This window comes from Myotis lucifugus, unplaced genomic scaffold (genome assembly GCF_000147115.1).
Source record: "Myotis lucifugus unplaced genomic scaffold, Myoluc2.0 scaffold_56, whole genome shotgun sequence".
In the NCBI taxonomy this organism is placed as follows: Eukaryota; Metazoa; Chordata; class Mammalia; order Chiroptera; family Vespertilionidae; genus Myotis; species Myotis lucifugus.
Window position 1 is genome coordinate 4842832 of NW_005871104.1, and position 25179 is coordinate 4868010.

The 25179-nt window shown below is 40.9% G+C and overlaps 1 protein-coding gene across 2 annotated transcripts in view; it reads right to left on the reverse strand.

Moving 5' to 3' along the window:
* The window catches only part of GRIA1 (glutamate ionotropic receptor AMPA type subunit 1), a 268297-nt gene that overhangs the window by 103557 nt on the left and 139561 nt on the right, over nucleotides 1-25179 (reverse strand). For both annotated transcript variants that reach the window (XM_006089107.3, XM_006089108.3), the window contains exons 3-6: nucleotides 24041-24280; nucleotides 21377-21561; nucleotides 16343-16396; nucleotides 1628-1789 (exon numbers count right to left, since the gene is read on the reverse strand). In XM_006089107.3, coding sequence (XP_006089169.1) covers nucleotides 1628-1789; nucleotides 16343-16396; nucleotides 21377-21561; nucleotides 24041-24280 — 641 coding nt within the window. The remainder of the gene's footprint in view (nucleotides 1-1627; nucleotides 1790-16342; nucleotides 16397-21376; nucleotides 21562-24040; nucleotides 24281-25179) is intronic.

A 25179-nucleotide genomic window follows, 5' to 3' on the forward strand; every position in this document is an offset into this window, starting at 1 on the left:
CCCCGCTTCACCCCCTGCCTAAAGGAGGATAAGATGTTGATGAACCTTGAACCAGGATAACAGTCCAAGATAATATTTCCTGGCTTTGGGACTCATGTCTGTCATCTTTGTTAATTAGTCCCCAATGCCTAGCATGTTCTCTGGCACATTCAAAGTTCACAACAGAGGGTTGTAGGCTGAATACTAGTTTATAAGTATTTTTCCAGTTTTTAACTTTCATTCTCTCACATTTGATATAATATATACATATTACATTTTGCTATCTTTATAGTCTGCTCCAATCTTTTCAAAACTGGGGTATTTACATATTTATTAACTGCTATGTGGTTTTCTTATTGCTTTAAAACACATTTGTGATTTTGTTTGCTTCAGGGGTGGGCAAACTTTTTGACTCGAGGGCCACAATGGGTTCTTAAACTGGACTGGAGGGCCGGAACAAAAGCATGGATGGAGTGTTTGTGTGAACTAATATAAATTCAAAGTAAACATCATTACATAAAATGGTATGGTCTTTTTTTTTTTTTTTTTAGTTTTATTCATTTCAAACGGGCAGGATCCAGCCCGCTGGCCATAGTTTGCCCATGGCTGGCTTAGGTTCATATTGAAATACATCTTGTTTTGAATTGCTAAGTGGGTTTGAGCAAAAGTGGGAGGAGACACATCGCAGTTAAATGTCCTGCCATTCACAAAAAGATATTAGCCTAGTGACAAGAGAAAATCACAGAGGATTCCCTGATTTGCCCAGATAAACAAATCTGGCCTCAGGATCCTGCTCAGTGCAGTGTTCTACAGAGTCACTGCCATGACATGGGAAAGAAAAATTACCTTGTGCCCGTATTCTAAACCATTATCAAATAGCAAACAAAATAGATTTGGGCTGCAGGATTTAGAGCTGCATTGCTGGGAAGTGGGCAGCAGACAGTCCGCATGATAATTGGGAGTTGTCTCTCTGAGGCAGTGAAGTGCTTAATATTACTTAGATTTTCCTGATTTTTAGCTGTGTACATGGCTGACCAGAATAAGGGCCGGCTCACTGCACAACTCAAGGAAGCTCAATCAACAAACCAAAAAAAATGCGAACAGCATACTCTAGAGCTGTGCAAAATGGTGCCCCTGCCCAGAACAGACACCCTTTTTTCAGCCTTCACTGTGGCTAGCTGGGGCTAGGTTTCTAAGACATAGCCAGTAGCATGTGGGTGGAAGATCTATGTGCAACTTCTGAAGAGGGCTCCTAAAGGAAACAGTTGTGCTTTTTATGTTCCTGTTCTCCTTCCTGCTGGGTAGACTACTGAGGTAATGGTTGGAGCTTCAGCAGCCATTTGGGCTATAAGGTGGCTCCAAAAGCTGAGGACAGCAGAATAAGAAAATAGAAGATGCCTGAGTGTTTGATGATTTAGATCTGTTATATAAGCCCTGGATTGCTGACTTCTGAATTTTGTTTATATGAGAGAAAAACAAAATGTCTCTTTTGTTAAAACCATTGTCATTCTGGATTGTCTGATCTTTGGACACTCAGTCATTATGGGTATATTTTCCTTAGCTTGTTCCTCTTAGAAAGCCTGTCCTTCTCAAATGGCTAACATCTGAGGCCGGCCATGGGGCGAGTTTGCTCCTTTATTCCCTTCACCTTAGGTCTCTTCCAGTCCACCCGGGTGTGGTCTCGAGAGTCGCTGTTCTTCCACTGTTGCATGATCTTGGCTGGGATGGTGTCTGTGTAGTTCACCAACTGGAAACCTGTCACATTTGCTCCACTCTCCTTGAATTTGTTTAAGTCAATGTCCATGAAACCCTGTGCAGGGAGGAGGAGGAAGAAGTCAGAATACATTGCCTGGATAAATCCATTTAACCATGTTACAGAAACACAGGATTTTCCAAACTGTTCCAAAAGGTGGAACTGACTTAATAGAGAGGCAGTTGTGCCTCCCTTCCTTCTGAACTCGGTTACCCCTTAGTTTGTGCACAAAGTTGGCACAGTGGTTAAGAGTGCTTGCTTAGGAGCCAGCGGTACTTGGTTGAAGTAATGCCTCTGCTACTCACAGCTATTAGTGATGCTACATTGTACTAAGTTACCTGATGGTTTCTTGTCTCAGTAATGGAGGGTAAGTTATTGGGGAGAAAAAGCAATGCAATGATGCATGTCAAGTGCATAGTGCAGACGGAATGATCAATAAATGGTAGCTTGGATTATTATGATGCCATAGGTGCAGAAGAGCATAGAAACATAGGAGGTTGTCTCCTCTTCCACTCCCACCCTCCACCCCTTTGAGAGGAGGGGAATCTGAGTCCAAGCTCCCGTGGGCTCCCCAGAGTCACACAAGTCTGTGGAAGAGGCTGGATTCTGGTCATCCCTTGTCCTGTGCTCTTTCCTGTACCACAGACTAGAGATTTACTCAGTGAGGCCTGAACAACTGTAACATCTACAAAGGATTCTTTAGTGGGAATGAAACTTTCCTTCTGATTTGGTGAAGTTCATTTTAACTCAGGAAGCCTTCAACTTAAACAGGAAATCTTGCATTTGTGTAATATATTCTGTAATGTACAGTACTTTTCATATCTTCAGCCTCATTTCCATTTATGAGTTTATAAAGTAGACATTATATGTCTATTTGCCAAATATAGAAACTGAGATGCAGTTGGAGAATCAACTTGCATAAAGGCAATTCACTGAGTTAGCTCTTTGCTCAGTCACTCACTCCTTGCGCAACAAACATTTTTGAGAACCTATGAAGCACTATTCTAATAGTGAATTAAAAAAGTTCCTTCTCTTATGAAGCTTACATTCTAGTGAGCAAGACAAGTAAATATGTGGCATAGCATAAATAGTACTGTCTAGGAGACTATACTAGGTAGTAGCAATGAGTCCTATGGCAAAAGATAAAGTTGGACAAGAGGATGGGGAGAGGAGGGTGATGCCATGCTTTGGCAGGTAAGATCAGGAAGAGTCTCCTGACAGGTAAGATCAGGAAGAGTCTTGTGTTGGCACAGGGACACAAGTGAATAGAAACCTTGTAGTGAGCTACGGGGACATCTGGGGAAGGACATTCTGAGCAAAGGCTCAGAGGTGGGAGGATGCTTGGCATGTTCCAGAAACAGAGGAAGAGAGGGCTAGAAATGCAGTCAAAGTGGCAGCCCAGGGCTGCTCACATAGAGCTTTGTGATTTGGGTTTCTTTTTAGGTTTGGTGGCCCACTGCAGGAATTTAAGCTGGGATCATAAGGTCAATGCCCTGTGGGCTCCAAGGCTTGGGAAAACTGTCAAATCCTAAGGGTGAAACTGGAAAATGATCAGGGGAAGCAATTGATGGATTGAGGGTGGGCAGAGCCCTGGACTGGTAGCCAGGAGCCCTGAGCACTAGTCCCAGCTCTGCCTGTCCAAGTCTCTTAATGTCTCCCTGACTTGATCTATTTTCATTTTTCTCCCTAAATATGTTTTTCTTGATTTCAGAGAGAGGAAGGGAAAGGGAAAGAGGGATACAAGCATCAGTGATGCGAGGGAATCATCCATCAGCTGCCTCCTACAAGCCCCCTACTGTGGATTGGGCCCACAACCCAAGCATGTACCCAAACCAGGAATCGAACTGTGACCTCCTGGTTCATGAGTCAATGTTCAACCACACTGGCCAGGCTGATCTAGTTTCTTTATTTAAAGGATCTAGCCATAAACAACTTCATGACTCAAAGACACTCCCCTGACACTCTGCCTCTAAAGTTATCTGATTCTTTATTATTTGTATTTTAGAAACAAACCAAGCTGAGTCCCACTCAGATCCCTTGTCCTAGTTATTCTGGAAGTGTGTCTTCCTTGGATGGTTCCTTTCCACCTTTTGGATGCCAGATAAAATGCCATCTCTTCAGAGAGGTCTTTCCTGACTGTGCATGCAAAGATCCAATTCTCACCCTGTGGTCAATGCTGTTGGTGTCGTGCTCATTTCCACTCTCCTTCACACACTGATATTCTAATTTTTAGACTAACTGCCGATATCTACTACTTCACCTGTATGTAAGGTAAGCCAGATGTGTCAGGGAGTTAATATGCCCAGAGCAGCTCTCAACTGATGATAGATGGAGAGTTAGCAGATCAGTACTCCAGACGCAGATCAGTACTCTCCCCCTGGGGTGGAATAACGCTGCAGTGTGCTCTACACCATGCCTGCAGATCCCCTAATGAATTGAGTTCCTGTACCCCGCAGGGGCCTTGATTATGAGCCTTTAATGGTCATCTCTTCCCTACTTCACTTCCTTAATTCCCTGCTTTTGTTTCTAGTATTGGCACCCACAGAAAGTACTTGTACTTAAATCCTTGTCTTAAGACTCGCTTTTGGTAAACTTGATCAAGCTACAACCAACACTCAGTCTACCAGGTTTGTTCCTGTTAGGGTTTCTGCAGAGTATTTACACCATTTGAGGTTATCTCCTTCACTATTTGTTCCCTTGTCTTCTCTCCTTCCATTGGAATGTCAATTCCATGAGGGCAGGGACCTTTTCTGTTTTGCTCACTAATGCTTCCCAGAATCTAGCACCTAGAACAGTGCCTGGCACAGTGTAGATGCTTAATATATACTTGTTGAGTAAATGAATAAAAGCCAGAGACTTTCCTCAAGCAAGAATGCTGATTAGCCAGGGGAAATATGATCAGCAGGCTGCAAATGCCAGTGGATAATTTTCATTGGTTGGAAAGAGAAGCTCAGGTTGGAAACATCTTTTGAGATTAATTTTGCCCATAGCCACAGTTTCCAGACTTTCACAGAGGTCTACTGATTTTGCACATGGTTTTTGCAAGCTGTTACCACATATGAAATCAGAATTAGGTTCTTGTACCCAATATGCATTTGAAGACATTATATTATCTAAGAACACAGCTATCCCACCACTGGTTAAAAGCTAATCCATAGTTGAGAGATTTCCCATAATTTTTAGAGACTTTAAAAGGAGCATTTTGTTCATAAAATAACTATTGAGAGAATGAAATTGAAATGATCTCCTGCAGTCAAATTCTGTCATTTGAAAATCCATAACAAGCTCCTGGGCAGTTGGTACTGACTGCCCCATCTTGAACATAATGGAGTCCAAGGGAAATAGCAGAGTTTATTCAAACACTAGAGGCCGGTGCACGAAATTTGTGCATGTGTAGGGTCCCTAGGCCTGGCTGATGATCAGGGCTGATCTGTGGGGTGACCAGTGGGGTGATCGGGGGACCCCCGCTGGCACCTGACTTGGCCGGCCTGGCACTGCCCACTGGCCAGCCCCGCCTCCCCACTGCTTCTGGTTGCCTCCCTCTACAGGGCGATGTGAGCAATCAGGGGGCCCCTGCTGGCACCCACTTTGGCTGGCCTGGAGCCTGTGGGCTGGGGGAAGCTCCTGTGTTGAGTGTCTGCCCCCTCGTGGTCAGTGCATATCATAGCTTCCCGTCATTCCACCGTTTGGTCAATTTGCATATTAGGCTTTTATTATATAGGATAAATGCCACTTGACTCCATCACCAGATGTCTGACTACAAGGTTACTGGAGCCAAACCTCAACTACCTCTAATCAAACTGATGGGATCCCCTGAATGAATTCCTCTGCTCCCCTGAGAAGGAGTGGGCAAAGATTGATAAGATAAGCTCACATCTGTGATATTAGGTAAACGAGACAAAATCAGGGAAATTAGTCTCTTATTATTACTAAACTTGATTTTCTCTGTAATGAAAGAGAATATACTCTTCCAATACAGAAATGTGTTCTTGACTATGCAGGGGAAATAAAGGTGTTAACTATTTGTCCTCCTGTTAACTGGAAAATTCAACTCACTTTATTCCCCTGAGTACGCTCATTAGACAAGGTTTAATTAAATCATTTTCTAATTTCTTTTTGGCCATTTTTATTAAAAGAAAAAAACCTTGGGAGATAATATTTGGTAATTAGTACTTTTTTTATTTGCTTCATCTGTGCTATTAATTATATAATACTAGAGGCCTAGTGCACGAATTCATGCACTTTGGGGTCTGGCTGGCCTGCCCCGATCAGGCTGATCAGGTTGGTGCGTGGGCGGGGGGGGGGCGACCCCTGGTAGAACTCCTGGTTAAGGGGACAATTTGCATATTAGCCTTTTATTATATAGGATTGTATAAAGATGAAGCATTGCTAATTACATTCTATTAAAGATTCAAACTGAAGTTTGATCTTCACTACTCTCTTTGAGCCATTTTGCCTATTTTATAACCTTCTCCCAAATACTGAGTGCTTTTCTCTGTACACTATGACTATTGAATAAAAAATAAAATTAATCTACAAGATGCTCCTTTTCAAATTATTCAGTATGAGAACTCAGGTCTCCTAAACCTGGACTCCTTCCACTGTCCCTCCAGCCCTGCACCAGATGCTGCCATTCACAAAGTGACTGTCTCTTATCAAAAATGGGGTTTTGTGATGACCTGCTTGGTCACTATTCTCCTGTCTGCTTTTTTCAACATCTTTGTAGCATTTCACACAGTCCCATGTGTGACTAATGAATGGGTGACATGAGAAGAATGGTCTGCCTATCATTTTCATTCAAGTGCAAATAAACTGGCTGGTGTACTGCAGGCTCTCAGGATAGAGGTCCTTAACCTGAGGGGCACATCAGAATACATTAGGGAGCTTTTGCAAAATAACCATCCCTAAGGATTGTCATTCAACAGCCTGGAGACTGTATATCTGTATTTTCCCAAGTTCTGATGCTGGTGAATCAAAAACCAAGGTTCGGTATGTTAAAATTATAAAGACAGTCATTAGAAGAATTTCATGTAATAGCATAACTAACAAACATTGAGGACAGGATGTGGGGAGTAGTATGAAATGATTCATTATCTTTCTAATGGGGAGTCATTGATGTGATTAAATTTGATAAAGCAAGAAAAACAGGCATAGACGTATTATGTAGACATGTGGAGGAAATGGCCATAATTGCTAAACGCAGAGAAGGTTTAAAATAGTTATTTCTGAGAAGTGAGATTGGAGAGAGCAGGCATTTGCTTTTTATTTAATACCCTTCTGTTATATATGTACTAAGTGAATATATTTTCTTTTTCATACCATTAAAAAATAGATTCCTAGATAATTCTGAAGTACTTTGCTGGGTAGAGATCATCTGTTAGTCCCTGGAAAGTGGGAGGGAATGGTAGTGCAGAAAAGGGAAGAGAAGTCTTGCATTTTTGAATTTTGTTATGATCTGTTAAGGGGGCCCTGTTTAATTTGTTATCTGTTGGCCTGGAATTAACACTGGTGATGTTAGATGCTCTACTGAAACACAGCTCCAGAAACATTGCTCATAAGAATAACACAAACAACAATAATGGCAAAAATGCTTCTTCCTATGCATTCTATAACTTCATCTAAACAACCTTTTGAGAATTATGAAGTTCCTTTCATTTAAAAATGAAAAATGAAAAAATCAGTTGACAGTCACCTCTAGATTTATTTTACTAGTAAACATTTCTCAAGCTCTTATCTTAAGCCAGGCATTCTATTGAATGCTTTATATGCATAATTCTATGTAATCCCCCAAACAAACCTGAGAGGTGCACATGCACAGTAGGCACTGGAACATGCACAGTAGGCATAAATGAGTGGATATTCATCCCAATTTTAGGTTGAGGAGCTATGGTTCAGAGACCTTTAGAAAGTCCTCTGAGGTCCTATAGCAGGCAAGGGTTAAAGTAGTGGTTCAACCATAAAAATCTGTCTTCTTTGCCAGTGTGTTATATTGTCTTGACAGCGAAGGAACATATGAGCTTAGCTTTAGGATGGTGTTTCCAGGTTGCCCCAGACAAAGAACCTCAGGCAGTGTGGCTTATGCAGTTAATAGCCCAAAATAAATGTCTTATCCTGCCAAGGAGGGGCCTTCCAGTATAGCTTTTTGTCTTAAAGGAACATTTGTGGGACAGCACACTGGGTTTTTCTTCTTGACACCAACCTCATAAGGTTGCTTAGACATTTCCCAGGCCTCTGATGGATCTGAAGCCTATTAGTGTCCACTTACCCCACATCTATTCCAGGGGTTGGCAAATTTCTCCTGTAAAGGAGCAGATTGTGAATGCGGGCCATATGATTTCTGTTGTAACTATTTAATGCTGCCATTGTAGAATGAAAGCAGTCATCACCAATAGTAAATGAATGAGCATGGCTGTGTCCCAATAAATGTCACATACTTTTTATATAATTTTCACATGTCATGAAATATCATTATTCTTTTCACCTTTTTTCAATAATTTAAACATGTAAAAACTATTCTTAACTCATGCACCAAACAAAATCAGGTGGCTGTTGACTTTGACCCAGGGGCCATAGTGTACTGACATCTGAAGGAAAGATGTCAGAGATCAGATCAATCCCCTCATTGTACAGACAGGGAAACTAAGGGGCAGAGAAGAGACTTGTGGCCTATGATTGTATGATGGTTTAGAAGATTATCTGGGATTGGAATCTGTCTCCACCATATACTCATTGTAGGTAGGAAGCAATTCAATAATTTGAATTTGACCAGCCATTTGAATAAAATGGGAATAAAAATGTTCAATTAAGTAAATTACTTAACTTAGTCATTTTGTCTATCATTTGTCAATTATAATTTTCAAAGGATTAGAATAAAAAGGCACTTCAAATAATTATGATATCCTAAAGAGATATTAGACATACTTTCATCTTGTTGTAAAGACCTGGGAAATGTTTTAAGGTTCATGACCAGGCTCTGGGCTATATTATAACTATTAATTATCATGTGCACCTGGAAACAGAAGACATGATTAGGTGTGCTTACTGGTTATTTAACCTCTCTGAGGCTCAGTTCTCTGCAAATAGAATAACACCTATAGCAAAGAATTGGTGAAAGATTTAAAAGAATACATTTAAGCACTGTGTCTGGCATATAGTAAGTGCTTCATGAATATTAACAATCATTATCATCATCGTATTCACCATCATCATTGGCATTGGGTCAAAACAGGTTTTTCCTTTTTCTCTGCAGTTCTTTCAAGGGGTCATGTCCAAGCTGTTCAGTTCTCATCATCCTGCCAGTTCAGACACTACACATGTCAGAAGGAAGAAGGAGTATCCAGCATTGTTAAGGGAAAGGGGCCAAGAAGAAGTTTATTAAACAACCCCTGAGATACTCCTCCATCTCATCCCCTTGAGATCCAAAAGAGGTAAGATTAGAACAAAGCAAAGAACTTGCCCTTTGTACTCTGAGTGGTACTAGCTGAACATGCCACGTTTCCCCAAATTATCAGATCAATTCTCAGATGACAGCTCCATTGAAAGGATAGTTGTAGAGAAGTGGAGTTTGAAAAGTCATGTTATATTAGAAATGCTTGAAAACAAAACAAAACAAAACAGGGATGGTCAACCTAAGAAATAATGGATGACTAAGAGGCTGAGTGAAGGATGTATGTGAATCCCAGAAGGGCCACCATGGGGAAGAGGTGGAAGATTTGTTCTCTGAGGCTCTGGAAGGCAGGTTGGACCAATTAAAGGGCAGAGGTTATGGGAGGCAGATTTTGGCTAAAATAATAATAAAAACAGCAACCACAGTGCTTAACATGTATCAAGCCTTTACCATCTAGTAGGCACTGTGCTAAGTACTTTATTTGTATGATTTCATTTAGTTCCCATAACAATTTTGTGAAGTGGATACTATCATTATTCCCATTTTGCGAATTAGAAATCTGAGGCTTAAATGAATGGAGAAGCTTCTGCCCAACATAACACAGATAGCGGAGGGCAGAGATTACATAGTCAGAGCCAGTGACAAGACTACTTATTTTTTAACCACTGTACATTCTGCTTCCTGACCACTAGTCCAGTTAATCTGATCCATTTAGCTTCTGTTCTGCAGTGAAGCACTTGAAATGCCCTTTAGCTTTAGACTAAGAAGGAATTAGCAGGTTTCTGGGAGACTAGGACATTTGTCCCCAGCTTCTTTAATGTGTGCTCTTTACCTCCATCACTCAGAGGCCTCTCCAGCTTTCTCTCTCAGACTGTACTGGTCCCTCTCATCTGCCCTGGGAGACTGTGGGCCCTGAGAGGGCAGGGGCCTTGGTCCCCAGGTTGTCCACAACACAGTACCTGGAGCAGGCTGATTGCTAACTTCATGCTGAAGAATGAAGGCATAGGCAACACATATCTTTTCTCTCCCTTTTCATGATTTTCTCTTAAGCTTCCATCCTGTCAATTCTCAGTCTCTCAGTTTTTGTCTTGTGGACAAAAGAAGTCTTTTCTTTATTTTTAAATATATTTTTATTGATTTCAGAGAGGAAGGGAGAGGGAGAGAAAGATAGACACATCAATGATGAGATAAAATCATTGATTGGCTGCATCCTGCATGCTCCACACTGGGGATTGAGCCTGCAACCTGGGCATGTGCCCCTGACCAGAATCAAACCCTGAATCCTTTGACCCTTTAGTCTGCAGGCTGGCGCTCTATCCACTTAGCAAAACTGGCTAGGAAAAAAGAGGTCTTTTCATTGAATTTGTGTGTGTGTGTGTGTGTGTGTGTGTGCGCGCGCGCGTGCGCGCGCGCACACAGTGTATTCTGAAATAGGTCGTAAATAAGAAGTGTCAGGAAAACAGTTGTAAGGGCAACTACATAAATTCAGTCTCGTCTTAGAACCTCATGAACTATTCACCCATAGGCAATGGTCTCATCCTCTCCAGGCACTAGTGTATTGATCTGCAAAATAAGGGCCTAGGCTGGATCAGTGATCTTTCCAACTTTATTCTGGTTGCAGGCATTGTAGAGGTTACCACGTTGGGTTGGGGGAAGGCAGGAGGACAGGGAACCAGATCACCATCCTCCATCTCCCACCAAAGCAACTCTGCTTTTTATCTGTTTCACATACTGGGGATCTCCCCAAGATTCTATTTGAAATTGGAGCTTTAAACTAAAAAGTCTGGAAACTTCTGAGCCAGTCCATTTCTCTCTCAAGGGCTCTACCAGCTTTGATCTACAATTCTGTGGCCACACAGGTATGTGCATATGAATATGAAAATATGTGAATTCATGGAATATTCCTGGGATGAGGACTTAGTTGTGTCCTCAAATAACCATGTCTCTGCATCACGGTCCTCACATTTCCTATTTTATTCACTTTAATCAACTGAACCCTTAATGAGTCCTCACCCTCTATAATCCCTGGTAACACACAGGCTGATCTGGTTTCTACCAAGTCAATAAGACATGTAGCTGTACTTACATCAGCTAAAGCACCATCTGTCTTGGAAAAAAATATGGTTGTTAACTTATCCAAGTACAGTTGAAACCAGGGAAGTAGGTACCTATACACGTGGGTATCTACAAACACACGGACACCCCCTCTTCCACACACAGGTGTCCACTGTTGACAAGCATTGCAAAAGCCACTCAGGTCTCACAAACCAATTTCTCTCAGTCCAGGGATTTAGGATAAAATGCTCAGAGAGGGTAGGTACCTTGATTAATGTCACACAGCTAATAAGTATAAAGTCAGAATTTAAACTCAGGTCTGTTTCACCCCAGAGCCACCTTTCCCAACTACTGTACCACCTAACCAGAGGCTGCAGAAACTAAACGTGACTGTGTGGTACTGAGATGGTGGGAAGAGAGGCTCAGAAAAAAGTGGGCAAGCTCAGCCTTACAGAAGGCATAGACAGACTTCTCACCATAAGGGAGCAAGGAGACTAAACAACAGTTTCTCCTTAGGACTGACAGCAGAAGGGCAGCAGCATGGAGCGGGGGGCTTGGATGAACTGCCACATAGAGCAAAGCCGCCAACTCAAACATTTCACAGAAGTTCATCTGCAACCACATGATGGAAACAGCTGACGGCCCTGGTCCCTAAATATCCCAGTAAGACCAGGATGGCCTGGCCTCACTGTCTCTCCTGCAGCTACCTTACACACTATAATTATAATAAAATGCCATCTGTGTATAATAGAACAGTTATCCAAAAGGAGTTCCAGGTTGATTGCTGCAACTGTAGGCAAGATTTAAACTTAGGCTACTACCCCTGTTCCTGCTCCCAACTCCCCATGCTCAGAAGTCACATGGCACAGTGGCAAACACTTGGACGGTGGAGTTTGATAGACCAGGGGGAGAAGCCCAGCTCTGTCACTTTATAAACTTTGTATTAATACTCTGGTCATTTCTCCGATGATTTGAGTACTCATGTTTGTAGTCCTAGTGACATTAAAGCATTTAACTGTTAGCTCAGTGTTTTTCAAACTGGCTCTGCAGATGCATTGTTGGGGCCTACAGGTCCTCTGTTTTGAGAGACACTAGTTTGGTCTAAGATTTGCTGCTGATGCATCATGGTAGTAAACGCTATAACTTGGGAAGTCTCCAGCTGGCAGATGTCTGTTTTGACCACAATCTCAGAGCAGAGAGTGAACACGGAGTCTGTCCTGAGGTTTGGAGGAAGACTGAGAGCCAGCCTGGAGAGCTTGGCCCACTAGTGGGCTCTAGGGCCCAGAGGCTTCTTTAAGAAATAATGGCCTACCTTGTCAACTTCTGCATGGTTCAAGTTCACTTTAGGGACATATCCATGCTATGGAAATATAAATACAGGTCTATCCTATCATATAAAAATCTGAACACACATATAATCGTATAAATACAAACACACTATGTGATGTAAAGTTGTGTAGATTTAGTATATGAAGCAAGTATTCCCCACCTACGCAGAACACTTTCAACTTTTCAAAGCATGGTGGCGTTTAGCAACATATTTGGTCTCCCCAATGACACTAGGAGCACTTAGAGCAGGAGCTGTAATTCCCAATTGACAGATGCAGAAAGGGAGGGCTGGAGAGATGCCCAAGATCACAGAGGCAGCTAAGGGTGATGTCAGAACAATAAGCAGGGTTTTGGCTTTTGTTTTTGACTCCCTGTCCCTAGAGGTCTCCTCTCGGACCCTGAGCCTCCCTCCAAATTGTCTTTGAGCAGCCCCTCCAGAGCTGCTTATTTGGGTCCCTTCAAAGTGATCTGTTAGAAGAAGGCTGCTGGCTATTTTAAAGCCAGTGCATCCTGACAGGTTCAGAAAGAACTGCAAAATAAAAAGTGAAGCTCCTTCCTTTTGTTCAACCTTTCCAAAGCTTCCCTGGTTTCTAACTCTATAATTACACCCCAATCAGAAACACTCTGAAGGAGGGGGTCAGTTCCCTGCAGCCGCAGGCTAATGATGTGGCTGAATTTCTAAAAATTATCATCTTATGAATTTCATTATTCCTCTGAAGGGGGAGGAAAAGCATACACCACATAGTTGACTATGTTTCAAACTGAATTAATTAGTAATTTGAAGCCTAATTATCAACTAATCTATTGGAACATGCAAGTCTCTTGTATTTGGATGGTATATGCAATTTGCATCCTATTAGCTAGCAGTTGTAAGAATTTGAGAGCTCATTAGGTCAGAAGAGAAGAATGCAGATCAGAAGAACACAGAAAACCAAGGTACTGACTTGGTGATGCTGTGACCACGGGGTCACTTGGCAACAGATGGAGGCTGGCGATGTAATTACCTGGGGTCTTTCAGTGACTCTGAGGCCGCTGATGTGCTGATGTGTGACTTCTCTCTTACCCTGGAGAGGTGATTATGTATGCCCCCACCCTGGTATTCTCAAGCAGTAGGGTGCCCACATGGTTTGGACTCAGAGGTGCCCTGGAGTAGTGGGAAAGGCACCTGGTGCTGCTTGCTCACTGTGATGCTAGGCCTAGCTCTACCACTCACTTGCTGTGTGACCCTGGCCAAGTCACACCACCTTGCTGATTCTGTTTTCCTACAAGCAAATGAGACTTAAATGGAATTGACTTTTTTTAAAAATATATTTTATTGATTTTTTACAGAGAGGAAGGGAGAGGTATAGAGAGTCAGAAACATTGATGAGAGAGAAACATCGATCAGCTGCTTCCTGCACACCCCCTACTGGGGATGTGCCCACAACCAAGGTACATGCCCTTGACCGGAATTGAACCTGGGACCCTTCAGTCCGCAGGCCGATGCTCTATCCACTGAGCCAAACCGGTTAGGGCTGGAATTGACTTTTGAAGTCCTTTCTAGCACTAAGAATCTTGGATTCGAGGGACATCAAGGGTTTTCTTTATTACAAAGTCAAAAATTTTATTCTCGCAAAATTTTTTTTAATGGGTCCCTAAAAGTCTCTGGACAGCTGCCTTCCATTTAAAATACAAACACCCCTGAGAAAACTAACATATTTAGCCATTAACAGCAGGGTCAAACATTCAGGGGTAGGGAACCTTTTTTCTGCCAAGGGCCATTTGGATACTTATATCTTTATTCACTGGCCCTACAAAATCATCAGCTTATTAGTCTGCTAGATTTAGTCAGACATTTAATTAACTCACCCCTAATGCCTTGGCAGGGCCAGACCAAATGATTTCTCAGGCCTTATATGGCCCACGGGCCAGATGTTCCCCACCCTTGGGACTCTAAATGAATATATCTCAAAAAGCCCTTCTTATTTCCAGTCCTGAGCCTGAAATATTGGGACAGCCAAGGCAAGGATAAATCAAAGGGGAGAGAAGGGATATAAGGATGGAGAACAGGCCAGAAAGAAGAATGACAGAACTTTTAGGCAGATGTTTTTATATCATTTTTAGCTCCTGCATTTTGACCTTTCCATACTATGTATACCCAGATACTATGCCTTTTTTCTACTAATGACTTTTATTCCAAAAATAAGTAGAGCTCAACAATAAAGATTAAAAAAACAAAAACAAGTAGAAAATATCAATGATTTTGTTCAATAAATATTAAAGTTACTCCTAGAAATAACCGACACAAAATAACATGGCTAAAACTGAATGTGCTAGAATTACTATAGATTAAAAGCTAAAACTCACATCTTAATGGAAACACAGAAAATTGCAAAGACAAGCCAGAATAAGAAGCAACGTTTTGTAGAAAAAGCTACCATTAGGGAAAACTGACAATTGTTCAAGTTGTTACAGGGCAAAATTTGTTATTAATTAAAATATTTTAATCAGTATAAAAATTTGTTATTGATTTGATGGGAGATGCCACCACTTTGGAAAACAATTTTGAGTTCCTCAAAATGTTAAACATAGTTACCATATTATAATCTAGCAGTTCCACTCCAAGATGTATATTCAAAAGAAAAATTTGTACACAACTATTCATAGCTGCATTATTCCTAATAGTCAAAAAGTGAAACAACTCAAATGTCCATCAACCAATGAATAGACAAAATGTGGTACTTATATCCATATAATGGAATATTATTTGGCAATAAAAGGAATAAAGGGGTACATGCTATAGTATGGATGAACCTTGAAAACACTATGCTAAGTGACAGAAGCCAGTCACAAAAGACCACGTGTTGTGTGATTCCATTTACATGCAATGTCCACGATAGGCAAATGATAGAGCTAGAAGGTAGATTAGTGGTTGATTAGGGCTGGGAGAATGTGGAATGCAGTGAGAGTGACAGCTACTGGGTATTCCATTTCTTTTTTGGGGGGATGAAAAAAAATATAAAAATAAAATTGTGTTGATGGTTTCACAATTCTATGAATATATAAAACACCATTAAAATGTACACTTTAAATGAACCAACTGCATGCTATATAAATTGCATCTCAATAAAGGACTTAAAAAAATGGACCAAAGGCAAAACAAAATTCCATGTAGCTTTGGGGAAAAAATCACACTTTATGATAAAGAAGGTAGATAGGCAAAACATGACCCAGGAGAAATAGAACTGTCAGAAATAATGGCCACAAAAACAAACAAACGAACTCAAAATGGCACATGTTACTAGATAAAATTCAATATGTACGAAAAATTATTTGATGAATCAAATCTTCATAGCATGAAATATAATTGCATCCCATAAAAAGGCCTGCAATACCTTAAAAATGAAAACAAATTTTAAAAGAAAACATCTCATCTATGCTACATAGAAAACTGAATAAAAACTAAATTGAAATAATATTGTTCATGTTGGAAAACTGTTTCTGGGTAAAGATCCATCAATACTAGTATAATTATGGTTTAAATGTTTATATTTATAAACTATAAAATTATCATTTTTGGTGATTTTGTCCTTATTACCAAGATTCAGTCGCCTAGAGCTAGAATTGAGATGACTGATGAAGCTGTTTTAGAGTTTAGAGGTTTGCCAACAGTGATGTGGTTTGACAAACAGGGATGTGGAAGGGAAAAGGTAAACTTGATACTGACTGGACTTAGCATTACAGCTCCAAGTTGCCCTTTTCACCCATGCAGTTCCCACCAACCAGGGACCGTGGAAGAAAGCTGGGGGCCCAAACATGGGAACACCATTAGCTGAGCGCCTGCAGTGTGCTCTACTCACCAGATTTGCAAGGATGTAGTGGTAGCCGATGCCATTCTTCTCCAGCTTTATAATCTAAAAAAACACAAGGGAAGGGGCTCATTAATCATATTAGCAATTAAAGCCACAACAGCAATAATAATAGGAACTAACATTAATTGAGTACTCACAGTGTGCTCTGCCCTAACCTAAGTACTCCAACCACAGTATCACAACCATCCAATGATGGTGGCATTGGAGATCCTCATTTTACAGATGAGGAAGTGAGGCACGGAGAGGTTAAGTAAACTCCCTATGGTTACCCAGCTATTAAGTGGCAGACACAGGATTTGAAATCAGTTTTGTCTGATTCCAGGGGTAGAGTAGCATTTCGTAACCCCAAGGACCTAGCTGAAATCTTCACTTCTTTCCTTCCTTTTTCTTTTTTTTAAAGTACTTTTTAAAATATGTTTTTACTGATTTGAGAGAGAGTGAAACATTGATGAGGGAAACATTAATTGGATGCCTCCTGCATACCTCCTACTGGGGATTGAGCCCATAACCTGGGCATGTGCCCTGACCGGGAATCGAACTATGACCTCTTGGTTCATGGGCTAATGCTCAGCCATTGAGCCACACTGGCTGGGCTACTTCTCTTCTTTCTTAAAGCCTTTCCCCTGCATGGAGACTCTTTCCTGGTGGGGATCATATGCTGTGTTGAATTTCCTATCACTGTCATGATAATACCTGCTGCTTGGATGGACAGATGAATGGATGAGTGGGTGGGTGGGTAAATGGATGATTCCACCCCAGTTCTTGACCTTTAACTCCTTGCATGAACCATATTCAGATACAGTTCATTCTTTCCCTGAATTTTGTGTTTTCTAAACCAGCTGGGTACTCAGACATGAATGGGATACTCAACCCAGAAGCTGAAAAGGAATGTCAGAATTGTCTGGTCCAAGCCCTCACTGTACAGATGGGAGGTACAGGAAGGGAAAGTGATTTGCCCAGCTCCCACAGTGGTCTGGTGGCAGTATGAAGACAGGGACCTGACCCTGGTGAGCCTTTCCATATGTTGCCTGATTATGGTTAATTATTAAGAGCCGGGGTCCTCATCATCCCTCTATCCTGAATGTGCAGACTGTCCCTAATCATTGTGGGCAGGAAAAATATTTGTGGAAAGAACTACCCAGAGGTTTGCTTGCGTAGCCAGACATACCATCCATGGAATAGCTAGGACTGCAGGCCTTGGTTCAGTTCTAACTCCACCTGCAAGTTATGTCTTTTTTTTTTTAATAATCAAATTGGGGTTAGTACATCCTGTTCAGTGCCTCTCCCCCCTGCACTGTGGCAAGGAGGCATAAAACATATGAGAACTATTTGGGCTTCTTCTCTAACTGAATAAATTTTCAAGGTTATTAAAATCCACATTCAGACATCTACTTAATTGGATGTATGTGCATAGCAGCTCACACAGTTTTTATGTAGGGAATAATTAAATGCAAGTGCACACAATGAGTGCCCCAAAACAGTGGTTAGATTTTGAAATTCCAGACCACAGACCTCAAATACTATTGGGATGATAGTTTTATTAATAATTCTTCATTACTTTTTCATCTTCTTGTCAAATGGTTTGCTGCCCTTTCAACAATGAGATACCTTTATCAAAAACCTATTCAGATCCTAATAAACTTAAATCAGCAAATAAAAGATATTTCAAAACCCACTACACTCAGACAATGGATAACTATAATCTCCACAAGATAAAATTATAGTTTGAAACAGGAAACTAGCAGATAATTGATGACTTGTGACCAATAAAAAGTATCAATTTCATAGGGTTCAACCTAATACTAACCTTCGTACCCATTTACTCTTCTACCTTCCCTCCTTTTCTACATTCTCTTCACAAACATTTAAGTGCTTACTGTGTACCAAGCATTGTGCTGGAAGTCACAGTTTACTGGGAGGAGACCAATACTAAACAGATGAAGAATGAAATGCTCACAGGGTTATGGACTAAAAAAGTTGTTATAAAGATAATTTACAATTTCACTTGGGAACATTACTTCACTGACCTCATTCCTTCAAATTTCATTTCCACTGGATGGCCTTAATTCACAATCTTTGTGTCTGGAATACTGTTTCCTTTCTCTCTTATTATTCATAACCTTCATGGCTGAGTTCTAATCTCAACTACTCTGTAAAACCTTCTATGATTAATCCAATTAGCAAATATTTATTGAACATGAACTGTATGCCAAGCACTATGCTATGGACAAGAGAGGCAAGGTCCCCATGCCCTTATTGAGCTGAGTTGACATTTTAGCAGGGAACCAGATGGAAAATACATAAACAGATAAATGAACAAGGTTTCAGTAGGTGAGAAGCACTATGAAGACAATAAAACAGGATGATGTGATGGTTGGCCTGGCCCTGGTCTCTCTTATCTCTAACTCATTCTGAACTTAATGACTGTATTATATAATTTGGTGTCATATATTGATAAATCATTATAGTCTAATAACCCTGCTCCCTGATCATAAACCTTTACTGCCTTTCCACTGTTTACAGAAACTAGAAACTCTTTAGAATGGTTTCCAAGGATAGTCATAATCTTGTGTTCATCCTCCTGTCACTATTTCCCAGTAGTCATTCAGCACCTTCCACAGTTGCTAAGCCATTCTATGAATCTCCACCCTCACATGCCCTCTGGGCTTCTCTATATGCTCTTTCTTCTCTGTAGCTTAAAGGCTCTTATCCAGTGAATGGCTACCAGTAGATAGCCAGACCCATCTCATATTTGGGTTCTTTGAGGCTTCATTAATTCCCTATTCTTTTCATTCACTCAAAAAACATTTATGGAATGCCTACTACTGCTAAGCATTAGTGGATACAGCAGGGAAAAAGTAAAACAAAACAAAAATCCCTGCCCTCATTGACATATATTCTGGGGTGGGGGCTGGAGACAGAACAGGAAATTGATATTCTATTTAGAATTTGGAATCACCATCTCCCTTCTTAGGCAGATAATATCTAGACCAAAAATATCCCAATTGCTGGGTATTTTGATAGTTTAGGATGATGCCAAGATATCAGGCTGCACGTCAGGAGATGTACATTCTAGACTCATTATTGTCACTAACTAGTTGTCTGAACCCATGGCAGATCATTCACCCAATTTGACCGTTAGTCATCCTACCTGGAAATAGTTGAGTGCAGATGGTAAATCAAGTAATGTACAGATCCTTTCAGCTATTTGATCTTCTTTTCCAGAATAGGAGAATTAAACAATTTTGAAAGTTAACATACTATAATCTGGAATACCATACTAACAAGTCACATTCTTACAAAATACAAGTTTGTCCTTTGGCAAAGGAGCTAGAGAAGCTAAAAAGATGCATTTTTAAGAGGTTGGGCCCTGTAGGCAGAACAAGCTGGGTTTGAGTTCCTGCTTTTCTTGTATGTTAGCTGTGAGTCCTTGGGTAAGCATAATCCCTTGTTTCTTCATTTATAAAACAGAGGAATTGATTGAAGCTGTTTTATAGAGTTGGTATAAGGATGAAGTAAGGCTATACATGGAATGGGTCTGGCATAGTGTCTGGTATATGGTAAACACTCAGAAAATAGTAGCACTGAGTATTATGGAACAATATAGGACAAGTCATCAGTCTACTACGAATCCCTAATTATCATTCAGCACTTTCTCCACCTCTATCTCATCTAATGTGTTATTAACTTTGTAGAAAAGGGGCTTTCATTCCTATTTTACAGATGAGGACACTTATCCTTAAAAAGGGAGTGACTCAAGAAGACAGTACTAGTTGGCAGTATGAATAGCAAAGATAGGCAGTGCTTACATATATCATTTTCTGTTCTGAGTGCTTTACATGTAGAGAGACTTTTAATGCTCACAGGAGCTTCCAAAGGGAAGCTGTTATTAGTATACCCATTTTACAGATCAGGAGCCTGAGATGTAGAAAGATTAAAAAATTGACTCAATGTCACGGAGCTAGTAAATACTACAGCTGGGATTGGAACCGCAGCCACTCTGGCTCCTGGGTCTCTGCCCTTAACCATTACCCTAGACTTCATTTAACTGAAATTCAAATCCTTTGACTCAATGAAAACCATTTTTTTGCTGGTTTCTCTTTCCCAGAGGGGAGGCCAGAACCACACTTTGTAAAAGTGGAACACAGAGTTAATGTCTTAAGAATCGCTGACTTTCAAAATTTCTCCTGTTCCACTGCTGAGACCTCTGAGTGATTGCTGAGCTGGTGTGTTGAGATTCCCTGTGGAGGCCGCAGAGGTCTTGAAGGCCATTAACAAGCTTTGTCATGTTGTCAAGTACCTAAAACTACAATCTTTTATTACATAGCACAATTCAAAAATGATTGCAAAATATACTTCCTTGCAAGCAAATATGAATGCACACATGTGATTTAAAAAGACAGTAACCTACACAAAGACCTGCTACTTCTATAATGGGCACATGCTTTAGTTCTGAGAACCGGAAGAACCATGGCTTGGAGACCTGGCTGAAAACTGTTGAGGTTACAGTGCCCTTTCACAGAATATACAGTCAATTGATTTTTCAGACACAGGAGAGTGTTCAAGGAAACAGTGAAAAGGGAGGTGCCTGCCAGCTGCCTCCTGAGTCTCTTAAAATAGGTCAGTGGGCCAAATGAATGAGATGCCAAGTGTTGGACTAGTGAGTGACAGAACCCAGAGCTGAACCCAGGAACCTGGCTCCACAGGCTGTGTTTCTAAATGTGATAAGATAGCCCTTCGCAAACTCTAAATTGCAATGTAATTTTCTTTTTAAAAATAAAGGGAAACACTGGAAGTCCATTTTTGCTCAACTGATCTGAGAACCATGTCATCAAGGCTTCATTATTTGTGCTATTCCATAAAATTTCACAATTAAAATTTATGAATTACAGAATGGGAGAAGAGAGGCATCTGGGCTTTTCTAGTTGAGAACTCTCTTTGTAACACCCTAGACAAAAGGTCACTCAGGTCCCTCTTGAACCCCCTCCCACACCTACCCTGACCCTTTGCGGTGTTCACTACCTGGCCCAAGATAGCATTGAGGCGTTCCGATTCACAGTCCACTACCACCAGCCGCTCCTTTTTCTTCTCCAGGTCCTGAAAGAGCATCCGGTATCCCTCTTCCGTTGTTGTCAAAATGTTGACTGCTGTCACCTGCCAGTTCTTCTCAGCAGCTGTGTCCAGAACTTTCTGTAGGACGGACAAACCTGGAGGTCGGGTGAGTAAGACAGAAAAGTGGCAATCAGGATACTCAGGCATTTAGTACCCACTTATCAAATGTGCCAGCCTGCTATCTAAACAGCATCTAATAACTGTCAATCACATTCATGAAGGTTCAGTATATGTCAGTACCTAATACTTTGCCTTTCACATAGTCAGTATTCAATGTGTACTGAATTCAACTACTGCCTTCTAATTTGTAACTAAATGATAGAAGAGCCCATTACTCAATGCTGCTTTGTTTCATCTTTGAGACATAGATGGTGTATTAGTTTCCTACTGCTGCTATAACAAATTACCACAAACTTGATGCTTAAAGCGACACACATTTATCAATTTATACTACTCGAGGTCTGATGTTTGAAATATATCTTCCTGGACTAAAATCAAGGTGTCAAGAGGGCTGTGTTGCTTCCTAGAGATTCTAGGGGAGAAAATTTTCTTGGCTTTTCAGCAACTAGAGAATGCCTGCATTTCTTGGCTTATGGCCCCTTCTGTCTTCCAAACCAGCAGTGACTGGTCAAGTCTTTTTCACATCACACTCTGACTCTGCCTTTTCTGCCTCCAATTTCCACATTTAAGGACCCTTGTGATTACATTGGGCCCAGACAAATAATCCAGGATGATTAGCAAACTTAATCCCATCTGTAACCTTAATACTTTTGCCATTTAATAAAACATATTCTGAGGTTCCAGGAATTAGGACACGACATCTTTGGGAGCGTGGTGAAGGTTGCTATTCTATCTACGTCAGACGGTATTTCTCTCTTGCATTATTAGTCAATCTTTTGCACATATATTATTTCTGTCTCCCAGTAATACTGCTCATCCATCCCACAGTGACCATTATGGTGCCTGGCCTCAGGCATCATTTTTAGATTAATAGTGTTATGCCTTCCTATCTTTGTTTCTTTTTTTAGTACAAGTTGTTTGGTATGGTACTAAAAGTTTACTATGTGTCTGGCATTGTTTTTCCAGCTTTCCTGCCTCCAATTCATTTAATCCTACGAGGTAGTTACCATTATCATCCCTGTTTCACAAATGTGGAAATTGAGGCTCAGAAAAATTTAGTCATTTGACCAAGGTCACACAGTTAGCAAATGGCAGAGCTCAGAGCTCAGAGTTCTGAGGCAGGGGAAGCCCGTGTAAGAGTGTGGGTGCTTCTGCTGAACCCCAGAAATGACCCTCTGTAATTGAAGTTAAATTTTTCTGGCTCTGTCACTTCCATGATTCAAGTTTCATCACGTTGAAAGGCTGTACTGAAATAGCCCTTGTGCAGATGATCCTCACAATGGCTGGTGTCTGAGAAGGAAAATCATTAAACTAAGGAGAGGGAAGAAAAATCTAAGAAAATAGGGTGCTTCTGGTTCTCGTCTGAATAATGACTGCCTAACTCTTCTTGAAAAACCATTTTAAAAGCCACTCTCCTGCTCAAATGTCTTCTAAGACTCCCTATAGGCAACCTCCTATAAAACCTCCCTTTGGCTCAGGAAAAGAACTCCTCTGTCTCAGTTTCCAGATTTTGTATGATCCATTTTTTATTTATATCAATATTAACTAAGTTCTTATAGGACTATCGAGTGTACAAGGGGAAGGTAGGACAGTACAATATACAGAAGTTAGAAAAAAGAGCAGAGTTCCCACTTAAGGATCAGGAACTAGAGAAAGTGGTGTTTGAGCAGGCTATAAAAGAGAGGAAGGATTGCATATGTATATTTGAGAAGGGAGGTGCATTCCAGAAAATGGGAACAGCATGAGTAAAGAAGCAGAGAAGAAAACAGTACAGCAAACATTATGAGAATGTGATGTAAAATTCAAAATTTAGGTGGAGACAGAATTAGCAAGGCCTGGGAGGGTGGATGATGATGATGATGGTGACGACCATAGCAGCTAATTTATATGGAGGACTTAGAGCATCACTTATGTTCCAGACACCGACAAGCACTGTGTAGTCATTTTCTCATTCAATCCCCACAACTTTATGAGGTATAGACTGGTTTTATCTTCATTATAGAGATGAGGAAATGAAGGCATAGATAATTTTATTCCCATTACATGAATGGTTAAACTGAGGCAGAGTGCTTGCCCAAAGTCAAACAGCTGGAGAGAAGAGAACATAGAATTCAATCCAGGTCTGTCTGACTCCAGTGTTTATGCTCCTAACAACCTTGCCGTGAGCCATAAGCCATTCAGTTGAGGTCCTTGGACTTTAAGTGTGGACTCAGGAGCCATGGAAGCTGGTGAGCTGTAGAGAGACACGGTGCTTTAAGGGGATTACTCTCTCAAAGGATGTGTTTCCACACTACGAGTTAGAGATTAGCCACCGAAAAATCAGTCCATGGAAATAAAACATTTCTGAATTATTTCCCCATGCTTCTCAAGGAGGCAAAAAGGCATCATTTTTCTCCCTGCTGGTAGTTTTCTCTCCAGCTTTCAACAGTCTGCCTCTCCTAGTCCCTGGCTTACCCCGGTCAGCATCATAAATGTAGACAAATTTCTGCCACTTGTAATGGTCGATAATACTGATGAGAGCATCCTGCAGCTCGGGGCGCAGCTGAAGGACAAACTGGTTGGATGTGTCAACAGGAAAGCTTGGCGTAATAAAGCAGACATGGAGGGCCCCACAGAAGGAGGTCAGCATGTTGACGGTCCTCCGTTCATAAAATCCAAAGATGGCATAGACTCCTTTGGAGAACTGGGAACAGACTGGAAGAGAAGAGAAAGATTAATGGATGGAAGATGTTGCAAACAAGCTGTCAGGTGACTCCAAAACAAACCTATTCACTAGTCCATTCATACAACCGGTCACCTAGCCATCCATCATCTAGCCATCCACCTGTTCAACCAACCAATCCATCTATTCATCCTTTCAACCCATCAATCTATCTAACTGTGCACCCAAACACCTATCTATCTAACTCAATGTTTATTAAGTGCCAGTTCCATGCCAGATGTTGTCATGGATATTAGTTATAAATGTATACCAAGTATTTTCATGTGTTCTCTCATTTTATGTCTTCAACAACCTTCTTGAGATAGGAAAGGGATGACTGGTTCATCTTTTAAAGAGGAAAACCAGAGCTCAGAAACTTAATGCACACCTAAGACATGTGATATCTTGACCTCAATCCAGTGATTTTTCCATGACACTGCCCATCACTTTAAGGCAAAGCATAAAAAGATTCTACAGGAAGAAAGATGTCTGACAGCTTGCTGTTGATTCATGTTTAAGATTTTCCCAGTCTACCATTGGCTTTTGGTGTACTTTTCTCTGCTGATATTCATTTTGTACTTGTACATCCTGCTAGCTGATTTTTCAGGCCCCCTTGTGTATCAGCCATAGTAATAGTTTATCTGTGTGTGTGTGAACATCCCCACAGGAGCCATTCTGTAAGATCTCAGTGCAGTTACCAATTCTGGTTTGTGTTGGTGACAGTGCTAGTTAGAATGCAATACAAAAAAAGAGGTCATAAGGCCAAATTCCAGGTCAGTGGGCGACTGAGCTTTATTTATTTTTTTTGAAAATAGAAGTTGAATTTATTAAAATAAAAATTTTTCATGATTAATAAGCTCACTAGAAAATAAGAAACACTCCAAGCAAATGA